At 41.2% G+C, this 14,310-nt stretch overlaps 2 protein-coding genes across 2 annotated transcripts in view; one reads left to right on the forward strand and one right to left on the reverse strand.

The window, feature by feature from the left end:
• The window catches only part of ACO1 (aconitase 1), a 50,630-nt gene extending 50,173 nt beyond the window's left edge, over positions 1 to 457 (reverse strand). Inside the window, exon 1 of the mRNA XM_079330827.1 lies at positions 127 to 457. The gene's annotated coding sequence lies outside the window, so the exon portion shown is untranslated. The remainder of the gene's footprint in view (positions 1 to 126) is intronic.
• Positions 458 to 614: 157 nt separating this feature from the next.
• The window catches only part of DGKQ (diacylglycerol kinase theta), an 87,867-nt gene continuing 74,171 nt past the window's right edge, over positions 615 to 14,310 (forward strand). The window contains exon 1 of the mRNA XM_079330878.1: positions 615 to 892. Coding sequence (XP_079187004.1) covers positions 688 to 892 — 205 coding nt within the window. The 5' untranslated portion in view covers positions 615 to 687. The remainder of the gene's footprint in view (positions 893 to 14,310) is intronic.

Here is a 14,310-nt window from a genome sequence, read left to right on the forward strand (position 1 = left end):
TTTTCTTCTGCCAATGCATCGCAACAAATCTTCTTGAGGTGGAGCTTTGTGTGCTCTAAAACGGTATGATGATGGGATAGCAAAACTTTCCAGATTAATGTCATGGCAAAAAACTGGAGGCCTTACCTCTGAGTCCAGAGATGGGCAACTAAGACGGCGAAGGGGCTGGAGCACAAGTCTTACAAGGAGCAGCCAAGGGAGCTGTGGCCGTTCAGCCTGAGAAAAGGAGGCTCAGGGGTGACATTATCCACCGTCACTCTCTAAAATTCCCTGAGAGGAGCCTTTAGCCAGGTGGGGTGGGTCTCTTCTCCCAGGCAGGAGAGAGAACACATGCTCCGGGGCAGTTTAGGATGGACGCTAGGAGGAGTTTCTTCTCAGAACGCGTGGCTGGACCCGGGGCCGGGCTTCCCGGGCAGGCGGCGGCGCCGGCGCGGCCCGAGGTGCTGAGGGACTGGCCCGAGGTGCTGAGGGACAAGCCCGGGAACCGAGGGACAAGCCCGGGAACTGAGGGACAGGCCGGGCGCGGCGCGCAGGGCGCGGCCGGCAGGGGGCAGTGCGCGCCGCCCGCCATTCCCGCCGGGCGCCGCCCCCGCCCGCCCCCGCCCGCCCCGCCGCCGCCCCGGGGCGGAAGCGCGGGCGAGCGAGCGGCGGCCGGCGCGGAGCGCGCGGAGCGGGCGCCCGGCGGGAATGGCGGACGGGGCGCGCTCGGTGCGCGGCGGCGGCGGCAGCAGCAGCCCGGCCTCCAGCCCCGTGCTGGGCGGGCGGGGCCGCGCCGCGGCGGGGGGCAGCAGCCCGCCGGGCCACGCGTTCCGCAGGGTGACCCTGACCAAGCCCACCTTCTGCCACTACTGCACCGACTTCATCTGGGGGCTGGCCGGCTACCAGTGCGAGGGTAAGGGGCTGCCGGGGCGGCGGCGGGGGCGTGCGGGACCTGCCGGGGACGCGTCCCGGGAGAGGGCGGGGGGAGGAAAAATTGCCCAAACCCACTGCTGATTAAAACTCTATTCATAATTAGTATCGACAAACCATAGCACTGAAGTATAATTGTAAAATCTAATGCAAAACGACAGTACTGAAATGCAGCAATAAAAGCAGTGCATTCCATCGCAAAAATAAGTATCTAATGGTAGTAATCAAAATTCTAGGGATAGCAATATCCTAATAATAGCAGTCGTAAATTGCAAAAATCGAGTCTGAAAACTATAGTAGTGCTGAAAAAATTCTGTTCCTATTAAAAATTATAGGAATAAATTCTAATAATTCCTAACGAAAACATCGTAAAATTGGAGATGTGTCACTGCTCACTCCTGCGTGGTGACACCGGTGTGTGCTGTGATCCAGCAGTGCCCCAGCCCATCCTGGGCTAGACACACTGTGAGCCACCAGATACCCCGGCGGCTCACAGTGATCCATCCTTACCTGCTGAAATGCCCAATCCCATGGAGAATCTGAGACCTGTGTGGAGTTTGAACCTTTTAAACCTTGGCTCACGCCAGACTGGGAGAAGGAATTGCTAGGTTTCCTTGTTGGCCTACAGCAGCAGCTGAGGTTCTTGGAAAGGATAAAAACTATAACTCGTTCTGATGCAGCAAAATCCAGTGGTGTCATAGCAAAAAGAGTGGATCTCTGCGTCCCTCTTTAAAGGAAAACAAACCCACCACCAGCAACGACAAAAAACCCAAACAAAACAGGACAAAACATGATGTCTTCATGAGCATGTGCAGTCCAGCTGGCTTGGGTTGCAGCTCCTAGGCCAGGTCCAAAGAGTCAGGTTGAACAAGAGCCTCATTGTTTGGGTGGGCGGCAAACAAGGCTGTAGGTGTAGAACAAGTATCCTGCAGTTCTTGAAATAGCTCCTGCCTTTTGTCATTGCCAGGGGTAAATGGAGTGCAGGATTAGTTAGGTAGAAATCATTTTCCTTCTGTGGTGCAAAGCAAGTCTCGCAAAGATAGTTTTGTATTTGCTAAAAGTTTTCTGAGTGAAGTGTTGTTCTGTCTGTGTAGCAGAAGGTCACTGCTTATCCTAATTAGCAAAAAAGCCCCAAGCTCCTGTGATGATTTCTTTAATTGTGAAAATGCACAAAGCCAGTCTTCTATGGCATCTTCTATCAGTGAGTTAAAAAGCAGCAAGTTTTTGGAGTCATGAAACTGGGCATTCAGGTGCCACTTTGTCAGTTAAAGATCAGATTCGTTTTGGTAATGCTAACAGGTAATGCTAGCAAAATGTGAAAGGACCAGAATGTCCAGTTTGTCTCACTACTTTTTTTTCCTGCTCACATGTAACATATTTAAAGGTAGTGTATTGCTGCAAGTTGCATTTAAGATTTTTTTTTTTTTCACTGCAGTTGGTGTTCCTGGCTTTTCTGGTGGTATTCTGGATAAGCATCCTTAGCACCACTGTCTAAAGACCATGTGCTGATGAGACACTTCAAAGCTGCATGGCTAAAATATCCCTTTTAAAACAACACCTGAAAACAAGTTGTCTCTGTGAGGGGTAATACAAGAGAGAGGAAATACTCTCAGTTTTCATTAGTTCTAACATTCTCTGCTCAGAGTGTGTAGGAAAATGCTGTAATGGAGCCTGACACATCAGTGTCTCTACTGGGTGAAGAATAAGAATTTATTTGTTTTTGTTTGTGTGTTGTCCTTTTATTTGTTTTCAACCAGCTATGCTTAGAGTCACGTTCGTCTTTCCAACAACTTGCTGCTAAACAGCAAATCTCAAAACCACATGATGGGTCATTTGCTCATGTGTCTGCTGTTGTCAAGTTCCAAGTTATTTAATAAATGCTAATATGATTTATTGAACAATATTTTAAGTAAATTCCATTTAGTACTTACCTGCTTGTCACATTTACCTTGACTAATGGAGTTTGATCATTGCACTTTAGAAAGTGATAGAAGGAGTGCCATGCTGTTAAAACAAAAAAGTAACCCACCCAACTATTACAGAAGGAAGCATTTGCTGTAGGCCTGAAAAACATGATAGATAATTGCTACCTCCTTTTTCTTCTCTGTGGAGAGTCTAGGTTTGCAGGTGTAATTGCAGCTATCTTTGGACTCCATTTGATAAAGCACCTACAGGCTTCAACATGAAGCTATTGAGAGGCCTTTCCCTTGCTCATGGTGTGACTGCCAGTTATTGGAAAGAAAGCAGAAAAAAAGGAAACAAACCAAAAAAGCCCACCTTATATCTGTCGTTAGTTCGAGTAGTTGTATGGCCTAATTTTCCTGGATTTGTGTTTTAATTAATTAATTAATTAATTAAACCTTTAGACCCTTTGAGAATGGCATCTTCTCTGTGTGAATGGTCAAGCTTGTGGAAAATAGAGTGAATTCTCAAAATGTTTCTGGTAGTGGAGGCCAAGATGGTCCTTAGGTTTTCTCTGTGAATTCCAGAAAGTACATGGAAGATGCTGTGATGCTGTCCATACAAGGACAATGTGTCCTGCATCTAATCTGATTGTTTAAAAGTAAGTTACTGTCTCCCATTCCAGGTCAGGGCCAGACCACTGTCACCAGCACTTAGTATGGAATTGAAGGTACTTCAAGGGAGAATTGCAGCTCTTGTTTGGTTTGGCAAGGTATTTTAACAAGTGAAATTTTATAGGGAATGCAGTAGTCTTCCTGTGAGGAATAGGTGTCCAATTGGGTCTGAAGATGTTACTGTATTAAGCTTCTGTTGTGCACATGTTTATTGTAATATCAATCAATATTACCAATAATCAGTCTTGCATCTGTGGTTTATTCACATATCCTCCCCGCCCTAACAAATCTGTTTTCTGTAAACCTTTTGTGAAGAACTATTTTTCTCACCACTTTGCTATTTGTAGCTGTGACTTCCTTTGATGAGTGTGTTTTTGTGTGTGGCAGAATAAGTGAAGCTTGAGTGGTAGCATGAAAAACTGCTCTCTTTTATTGCTCTTGCTTTCCTAAGCATGGTCATTTCAGGTTTGAGCAGGTTTAAATTTACCCAGGCTCAGCAAAGAAGAGGCAGTGTAAATGACTGAGGTTTTATGCATGTGTATGCATCTTGAAAACGAAAAGTACTAGATATGTGAAGTCTATATAAGAAGTCTGTATAAAAGAGCTCTTACTGGTAGTTCTCAGAAGGGCCAATTTCTTACACTAGAAGGTAGGTAGCAGATTTGGAGTTTGGGATTAGTTTTAGCCACCAATAAATATGTTTCTATTCACAGTGCTTTTATTTTAAATAAAATTTCAAGAAATAAAGGAAGCTGGAAGAATTACGGATCTGTATATTTTGCGGACCACAAATATTTCCAGTTCTATAGAACTTTCTAATGTAAAGTCAGTTTGGTTTATTTTGGCCAAAGATAAAATGTAAGGGATTTAAGTAATAAGCAAGTTTGATTGCCAATTTACAATTGTTTAACCATTTTAGGTTTTTTATTTCTATATATTTTGTTAGAATATTTATGGGAAGCTGCAGTCATGGGCTTCTTGATAATTATTTGAGCAGATATGAAGGCTCCAAGTCAAATAATATTTTGGAAACAGCAAACAGTGTCCTTGTTTTCTGGGGTCTTTGTTGGAGTGTGGGCATATGTAGTTGTTTTTTTTTCTTTTGGGTTTCTAAGCAGAACTTCCAAACTTGTACCAAGATGTACAAAGCTTTGTTTCTCTTCATCTAATTTAAATCTTGGCTGACAACACCACAACTTTTCCAGAATAAAATGTAAACGGTGGATCAGAGTTATATTTATGCCATGAATCTCAGATTTGGCAAGACATCCAGAAAGCTGCTGTGATTTATAAAGGCATGTCCCAGATAAGAACAAGCCATGTTGTTCCTTTTTGATTTAGGAGAGCCTGGAGATGTTCAGACAGCATTTGCAGCAGTCTTCAGATGCATATTTTAGACAAAATTTATATGCAGTCAATTAAATTTAAAGACTGTTTTAAGAAAATAGAGTCAGATAGGGAAGATGTGTTAAAGCTGGGGGTTTGTTGAGATTTGGAAGTAGTAGCAGGGAATAAGGGGACAAGGGGCAATCTCATCCTTTCTAGTTCTGTTGTTGAGACAGACGTGAAACATCCTTGACCCTACAGGTTTCATTCAGATCTGTTTTGAAGGAAGTGAGTGATATATGAGATTCCCCCAAGAGTCTTAATGTTTGCAGTTCAGAAGGAAAAACATATTCTTCCTTCTTGTGATGAGCTGTGCTTGCTTTTGGTGCATTTTGAACTAAAAATAAAAGCTGCAAAAAGGTAAAACCACAATACAATTTTGCTTCTATCCTCCAATCACTTTACGTTTTAAAGTCTTTGCTGCCTCTGGTCTTCAGTGGTTTTCTTGGTGGTGGGGCCCTTCTGTGCAACAAGATGTTTGGTGCTGAGATATTTGAGTGAATATGACTTTGCTGCATTTAAAACTTAGATGGTGCAAACAGAGATTGTCCAAAAAGGTAAAAAAAAAAAAAGAAGGACACACACACCCTAAAAGAATTCTACAAAATAAAATCTTGGCTCAGTTCAGCTGATATAGATGCTGAGAAAAATGTTTGAAGCATTGACTGACACACTGAAAAATGCAATTTACTGGTCTGGATTTGAAGGATAATCCATTTTGTAGTGAAGAGAATTCATGCTTTTCTTTTTCCCTGCCTCCTCTGAACGTACCTCAGAGGAAAATATCACTGTCACCATCAGGGATGCAAAGAAAACGACAAGGTGCTTTGTGAGAATGCACACAGCTTTTGTAGCTGGAAGCTATGGTTTGTGTTGATAGCATTAGCACAGATTTCAGTCCAGAAACTCAATTAGATAGTAAATAACTTACTGCAGAAAGTGCTGAAGCCTGTAATCCAATACCAAGCTTTGCACAGCACTTTCATATATCATCTGTGTTACTGCCTCAGCCTGGCTCGCTGAGCAGTGACAAAAGCACTAAGGAAGGTGCTCATCAACCCATCATGGTGTGAAGTGGCCGCGGCTGGTGCTCTGCAGGTTCTCTTTCTATATGATCATTGTTCAATTATACCTCAGACATAACATGTTCAGGAACTTCTTAGCCATCCTCGAGGGTAGTGCCCTGGCCTCCTTTTAATCTTGCACAAAATTCTTCAGTCTTCTAGTAAGGTTCCCACAGACCATAGTTTTTGCGGACCCTGTGCTAAGGGTCTAAAAGCATTTTATACTTCCTTGCCCTTGTGTAGGAGATAAATGCTTGACTCGTTTCTTTGTGGTAAACAAAACACAGTAAGCTAGAAGGCTGAGCCTTTTAACAGCATTTGTTTAAAACTTGTGCAGCATTTCAGTCAGAAATGACATTAATACTTAATTGTAGAGAAGCACTTGCCTGTTCCGATTTTCAGTGACGTTTGTGTGTATTTGCTGGGTGTTAATGCAGTTTCTGCTTCAGGTTTGCTTTCTTTTTAGAAACCAGTACAATTTGATAACAGTTTCCCTTGCTCTAGGGATGGCATGCATTCCTTCTTTATAGATGTAGAAGTCTGTATCAACATGGTTTGCAGCGCACATCTCCATATGATTACTCAGTCCTCCTTGAGTTTACCGCTCTGCAATTTTTTCTGATAGTGATGTTAGTTGTATTTCAGTGTTTCCCCGACAACGTTAGTTAATATCCTGCGTTAACCATGTGAAATAGCCCCATTAAGCAATCTCTTTCCATTCACAATTGCTTTACAGCCGGGACCCTGCTACGTTCAATGGACATTAATTAACTAGTTGTAATTGTAGGTCAAGGTGGGGCCTCCTACATTTACTGACACAGGGAATGGCATGCAAGGTTTTTAGTTTCCATTTTCCTCTGGTCAGTTTGTAACAAATATTTCTGTTGATTCCACCCACCATCACCACGATACTCGGAATTGTAAATCCAGGGAAAAGGAGTTTTGCCTCTGTTTTTTTGGTGGGTTCTCTCTGGGCATGGTGCCTTTGCTGGTCTGTTTTCTTGTTTTTTGATTACTTGCTGTTTATGACTTGTCCATATATTGCTTTGCTTCTTAGTATTCCATAGAAAGTCGTTCTCTTCCTGATTTTGAAGCACTCTTCTCAAGTGGCGGTTCTGACTTTTCATTGGACCACGCTGTCCCTGGACGACCTTTACTTTTTGGTTATGTCACTAGTTTCTTACAGAGGTGTTTTTAACTCTGAATTTCATTAGCTCAGACTGACTTCCTTCTGGGCTACTTGTTACTCAGTTAGATCCATCCTGAGCTGGCTCTTGAAAGCATCTTTGGTGAAACTGCTTTTGCAACACTTACAGAAAACAGGTGACTAAGTTACTGGAGTATGTTTAGTTTGACTCAGCTCCAGTGGGGAAAGAGCAGATTGCACTATAGTGTATACACCTTTCTGAAGGATTAAAGAGCACATGCTGATCAGCTCCTGTTCTTTCTGTTTCCCCCCTTCAGCCTTTTTATTTAATGGTTACTTGCAGTTTGCAAGAAGCCTGTTAGGAAACACTCCCAAGCAGAGAGTGAAACCCACTGTGTATATATCACAGTGTGATAAAGAGCATGTTGGAAGCACACTTTATTTTCTTCTAAGTGTGCTACTACAGTATTCTTCCTTATTGTTGCCTGCTGTTGTCTCGCTTGTGGAAGTTTGTTTTTCAGTAGAGTACAGTCAGCCCTTCATTTCACTTCCTGTTCTTACTTAAATATTTTTATTTGCTCAGCTCTAGAAGAATGGGGGTGGGGTGTGTGTATATTCATACATATATATTAACGTATATTTATGTGACTTTGTTGCCTTCCTTCCAGTTTAAAATTGAATATCAGTGATTTAAGTGGAAATATGTTTAGGATTATTGATGTGATGTGCTGGTAGCACTCACCTGCTTGGCTTCTTTTTAAACACCAGTTGTATGATATAGTTGTCATTGCACTACTGTAAAAATAACATTGTTTAAGATCTAAAACAACTAACAGAATAAATAATGCTGTATTTGACCACAATTTAATTCATCCCTGAAAGTTTTGCATACACAATACTGCTAGAGACATTCTAAATATTTAACTAAACAGATTTTCTTGTTAGAGATTTTAGAATTATTTAATAATTTGAACTTCTGCAGTTAAAATAGGAACATTGTGTTGTTCTGCCAGGTAGTATTAGGTTATGGTGGCTAGGAAATACTACATCCAGTTTAAATGCAAGAATGCATAGAAAAAAATCTCAGTTCCTCATTCCTTATTTTCTGCTTGGCAGATTGTGTCACTTTTTAATGTGTTGGTTTGTCATGCTATAATTCAGGAAGTAAGTCTTTCCTTTTTGTGCAATACTTTCTCTACAGAATGTGAAAATAACAGCTACTACACCTTGTTAACCAGTGAACATAAGAAATAATCTACTAACCAGTGGATTCCTCAGTGCTGACATCATTATGTGGTTGGGACCTTTGCCTGGGATCATTATAAATACAAGGAAATTTGTAAGATTCCTCTAAGCATGAAGATGGCATGAGAGAAAGCTCTGAACATAAAGTGAAAAAACTGATCATATTTGAGACCATGGATGCTTTATTTCAGAATAAAAAGAGCTTTTTCTGAGATGACAGATTTTCTTCAGAATCTAGTTAGGATGGAGAGTGAATGTAAATCATCACACATACAAATTTGCTTGGGAAACTGATTAGCACTAGCAATCCTGGAATGTATCTGCTATAAAAAGAATCCCTTAGAATTAAAATGAATGTGTGTTCTGAGCAATGACCAAGGAAAACTGCTTTTTTACATTCAAACTCTTCTCAAAACAGTATTGATAAAGAGTACTAAAAAAGCTGAGTTGAAAATTTTTGGATATTCACAAATATTCACATAATTTAAAACCCTCAAGCCACTTTTGCAAGTTGTTGCCCAGATTTCGGGTGGATGTTATTGGATGTCCCAGTGGCATAGTACAGTGCTTGACAGTTGTGCTTGACAGGTGTGCACTTGAGCTGTGAGCAGAGTGTCTGCCTTCACTGCTGATAGTTGTCATTGGTAATAATAGCAGCTCTTCCAAAAAGGAGTTAAAATCCCTTTGTCCCAGAAGGGGTTGAAAATGGTGCTTGCAATTATGTTGATGCTCCAACTCTGTCTGGATGCTGATCAGATTTAATTCTGTAAACGGAAGAAGCTGAGTGAGAGACCGAACATGTGATCCAAAATGAGGAGGTGTGAAAGAAGAGATATAACTTTAAACAAAAATAACTTAAAATATTCCTATTCCAATTTCTGTGCAGAAGTCATGTACATGCTTGTATTTTCTCTTGTGAAGAAGTTAACTCAGCAGCTAGGACTATTAGGCCTTGGTTGCTAAAGCCTTTTTGAAAAAAATGGGCTAAACCAGAAGGTAAAATTACTATAATGTTAAAAATACTATTCAAAACAGCCAAATATCGTTGTGTCCTTTTTGGTTTTGACCTCTGTTATTTTTTTCCTACTATATTCTTTTTGCTCCAGAATAGCAAAATGCCTAGAGATTTCTTGATGCTATTGTATTTTTCATCCAAGCACTTTTTCTTCGGGTGAACCAAATAGATTATTTAAAAGTAAATCCATAAGACAATGAAGATATATTACATTTCTTTGGTTTTGCTTTCTCACTTTTGCTCAGTGTAACTTTTTTCTTAAATATGCTGTCCTGGAAAACTTTAAGAATCTTTCAGTATGTGTTGATAATTCATGTGCATAAATTAATAGATTATTATGCTACATAGTAAATTAAGATCAAGAGCTACAAGAACTTTGTTTGATCAATTGAAAAGACCACACCAAACAATACTAAACTGAAATCAATATATGAGCCTTGATATAATTTGGTCTCTATTTGGGAAAGATTTTTAGCTTTTCAGGGGTAAATTTTGGATTTTAGCGTTTTTGAGCAGAGTTATTTTATCTTGGAGATTCTGGTATATTTGCCAGTGGTGTATATATAACTTGTACTGCAGGCATCTGATCTCCAGATAGATCATATCTTCATATCTTCTATGAATTTTGTATGATCTTAGACATCTGAAATAGACTGTTGCTTTAAATCAGGATAAATATAGTCTTCTATCTCATCAATGACTCAAGCCTAAGTGGTGAAACTAAAATCCTCATACTTTCTTTGAAAAAATCTTGCTTAAATGCTTGAAGTGAATAAAATTAATAATCAGGGTTTTTAAAAAATGTCACGGAGATCAGCACTTTCAGTTTGCTTTTAGGAAATAGTGATTGTTTTGTTTTCCTGATTCATCACGGTGTGAATCATTTGCCTTTAGTTTCCTAACCATGTCAATAGCTTTATAGTAACCACACTGGAGAAAATACTGAATGTACTTACCCAGTTGGCACAGGACTCTGTTTCTTTGCTTTCTGCATATTTTCGCCTCTATTCTTTCCAGGTCTGAGTTTTTTTCACTTGAGTCCTATAGTTTTATATACTTCGGAGTGTGATGCAACTTGAAAATGAAACCCTATAGGAGTGACAGGTAAAGGTTGCCATGTCAGCTTTGGGGTATCTTGTTTTTTTGTTGTTGTTGTTTTGTGTTGCTAGGAAGTGTTGAGATGCCTTAGATAATTCCAGAAATTACTCAAAAGTGGAAGAAAATTTATTATGGAGTAATATAGATTAATAATGGGACCTATGTTTTAATTGTATCCAGCCTTCCTTGAAAAATTGTGACTGTGCTGTTGGAGGTATGTGGGTGTTACTGTAGCTAAGCTTAACAGTGGTTTTTCTTCTAGTATCTAGTCACCCCAAGACAATCTTCAAGATTTTTTCTTATATTTTTATGTTATGCATTCAGTTTCTGAAAGGCAGAAGAGGGATTGCAAACCTCATGTCCACTGGTTATGTCACTGAGTGAAAAATACTGGGTTTATGTGAAACAGTATGGTTTCACATGGCATCCAGTCAACATCTTATGTGTGTTTTGGAGGGAATTCTTGGTTTCTCCCACTTCTAAGGGCACAGAGCTAACTCACTGAACCCCTGTGTGCATGGGATTCACATGGGGTTTACTGTGTCACTGGTGATATGCTCCACAGGTGCAGAACTGGTGTATAATACAGTCTGTAGCCTCTAATGTTGAGAATGTCTCCAAGTCTTTGAGTATTGTGAGTGTCCCAGGCAACTGTGTCAATATCACATTTTTCTGCCAAAATTCTATCACAGCTTATGAAGTCCTACTGTGCATTAAGTTCAGCTAAGATCCACCCTGTTTTTTTAAGCGTAACTCAAATTCTTCTTTTTCAAAGTTGGAGATGTGCTACTGTTTCTTTCCTTTTATATGTGCGGAGGCACTTCAGCACAGGTATGTCTAACATAGCAGAAGTGTTAACAGGGCTGTTTTTTCATAGAAGATATCTGTGATGTTATTGAGGAGAATGATGCTGACATGGCAGTGTGTGGATTTATTTGTGCTGTGCTGGGTAATGAATGATGGTGGTGCAGGAGGCCACATGTGTGAGGGCTGGAACCTTGCAGTGTTTATGCAGGGTGCCTGGGCATGATCACTTCATGAAGTCAGCAAGCCTAAGGGCAAGGCACTGCAACTGGCTGGGGCAATCCCAGACATGAGTACAGACTGGGAGAAGAAGTCATTTGACAGCAGCCCTGTGGTGAAGGACGTGAGAGTTGTCATGGATGAAAAGCTGGACTTGAGCTGGCAGTTGCCAGCTTGGCAATGGTCAAGCATGTCCTGGACTGCATCCAAAGCAGTGTGGTCAGCAGGTCAAGGCAGGTAATGCTCTTGCTTTACTCTGCCCCTTGAGACTCCACCTGGAACACTGCATCCAGCTTGAGATCCTCAGCACAAGAAAGGCATGGACCTCTTAAAGTGTGTCCAGAGGAGAGTCATGAAGATGACTGGAAGGATGGAGATTAGATGTTAGAATGTATTTCTTTGCCCAGAGGCTGGAACAGGTGGTCTAGAGAAATTCTGAATGAACATTCCTGAAGATGTTCAAGACCAGCTTGAATGGTCTGAGCAACCTGGTGTGGTGGATGGCAGGATGAGTTGAAACTACAGGATCTTCAAGGCTTCTTTCAGCACTAACCATTCTATGATTCTGTGATAAAGTTCTTTAATAGAAGATGCTTGCAGAAAATGTGAAATTGTTTTAGTGCATTTTCTTTTAAATTGATGGCTGGATCAGTCTTCCTTGTAATTTTTGTTGTGCTGCTCTGAATGCTATAAGCTGTAGCTCTTTGTTTTGACCAGTAGCTGTAAGTCAGCTGGACAATGCAGAATAAACAATTGACAAAGTTTCTCTTTGTTTCATCACTCTGAAAACAGTGATTTGGAGAAGCTGTTGCAGAAAACAGCTGCAGAGAGGTAAGCATTTATGACACTGGTTTGCATGCCCTGCAGTAGGTGGATCTTCCTTGTTCTTCTGATTTTAACCATTCCATGTTTCTCTGCCCCTCCTGTCCAATTTCATTTGTACATGCTGCTGAGCTGGCACATCTTTACTCCAGCCACTGGGGTTCAGCTGATTGCATGAGCAGTCTGCAGCAAAAGACATTAAGAGGCACCAGCTTAAAACAGAGCCAGGAGAAATTTCTAATTGCTAAATGGTCTTCAAGTGGCTTTTAGTGGTATCTGTTACTTGATTTTCTTGTTGTCATGGCATCTTGCCGAAACTATGAGTTGGGTGTCATTGAAGGACCTTCTTCTTTGAAGGTTGTTAGGATCTACAGTCTTTCACTGCATGTGCAGGGAATATGATCAGAGGTTATTCTGTCAGCCTGAAACTGGTTTGACACTTTCTAGCTATGTAAAGGCTGCAGTCTGCGAAACCTGGGAAGAAGCCACAACTGTGTTACATGGTCTTGCATCAGGCTTGTGTGGGCAACCTTCATACTTTTGCCTGTACAAAAGAGCTCAAGTGCTTAATTGTTTACCCTCAGACAGAAGATTTCTGTGTTCAGAGACAATTTCTTTTTGGACTCCTGCCTTCAACATCTCTGAAGACTGCTGATAGCCTGTATGATTGGGAGCTTGCTGGGAGAAGAGTCACAGTCAATGGTATATTGCTTTAAATTGTTGGTGGCAAAAACTGTGTCACTTCAGGCTCCCTGTGTAACTTCACATTGTTAGTGGGAGGCCTCTTCCTCTAAAGGTTGTCTTTTTTTGGAATTGTCAGGAGATGAGTTGCTGAACTCTCCCTGATATTGCAGTATCTTAGAGATGTTTTGTTTTTCATCAGTGGACCAGCTCCTTGTCCTACAGCACTGTCCTATCTTTGGCCTAATCTTCAAGAAAATAGAAGGTTTGGTGTTTTCTGGATGTGAATGCAAGTTTGAGTCTAGTCATCTTCCATCTCTCTGAAGAAGAAAACATTCTTAATATTGGGGTCCTGTTCAGTAACTAAAACTGCCTGCCTCTGAAATTCTGTGTTCACCCTAATTTCACACGTGAGAAGTCTGATCCAGCTGTCTTTCAAGAGGAAAAAAGTGAAGTCTATTCAGAACTCACCTTTCTCACAAAATTTTAAGGAACAGAATCACAGAATAGTTTGGGTTGGAAGTGCCTTTAAGGATTCTCTAGCCAAACACCCCACTCCCACACATCCCATGCAATAAGCAGGGATATTCTCATCTAGATCAGTTTGCTCAAAGCCCTCTTCAACCTGTCCTTGAATGTTCCCAGAGACAGGGCATCTACCAGCTCTCTGGACAACCTGTGTCAGTGTTTCACCACCCCTGTCATACCAAATTTCTTCCTTACATTCAGTTCAAATCTACCCTCTTCTAGTTTAAAAGCATTATCTCTTGTCCTATTGCAATGGGCCCTGCTATCTTCCTTATACGTCCTATTTAATATTAAAAAGCTGCACTAAGATCTCCCTGGACCCTTCACTTTCCAGGCTGAACAATCTCAAATCTCTCAGCCTCTCACAGGAGCCATCTGATAATTTCTGTGGCCCTTCTTTAAGACCTGTTCAAATGTATCCATTCTTTCCTGTGCTGAGGATCTCAGAGCTGGATGCAATATTCCATGCAGGGTCTCATGAGAGCAGAGGAAAGGTGCAGAATCATCTCCTTGGACTGCTGGCAATCCTTTCTCAGCTTTTTATCCACCAACATCCCTGAGTGCTTCTCAGCAGAACTGCTGTCATTCTGTTTACATCTCAGCTGGACTGTATCCTTATTGGCCATACTGTACAGACTGGAAAGAGTGAACTGCAGCATCTTAAGTGGAGTAGGGATAGACCCTTCTTCTGTGTTTAGACACAGTTGGTAGGGTGTCTAGATTTTCTGATGGCTGTGGTTATCACTTGGAAAAGCCTTTTGATCAAATTGAGATGGCTGCTTTTGCTACTGTGGTATAACTTCTCTGTGCAGTTAT

This window comes from Erithacus rubecula (genome assembly GCF_903797595.1).
Source record: "Erithacus rubecula genome assembly, contig: SUPER_Z_unloc_1, whole genome shotgun sequence".
Classification (NCBI taxonomy): domain Eukaryota; kingdom Metazoa; phylum Chordata; class Aves; order Passeriformes; family Muscicapidae; genus Erithacus; species Erithacus rubecula.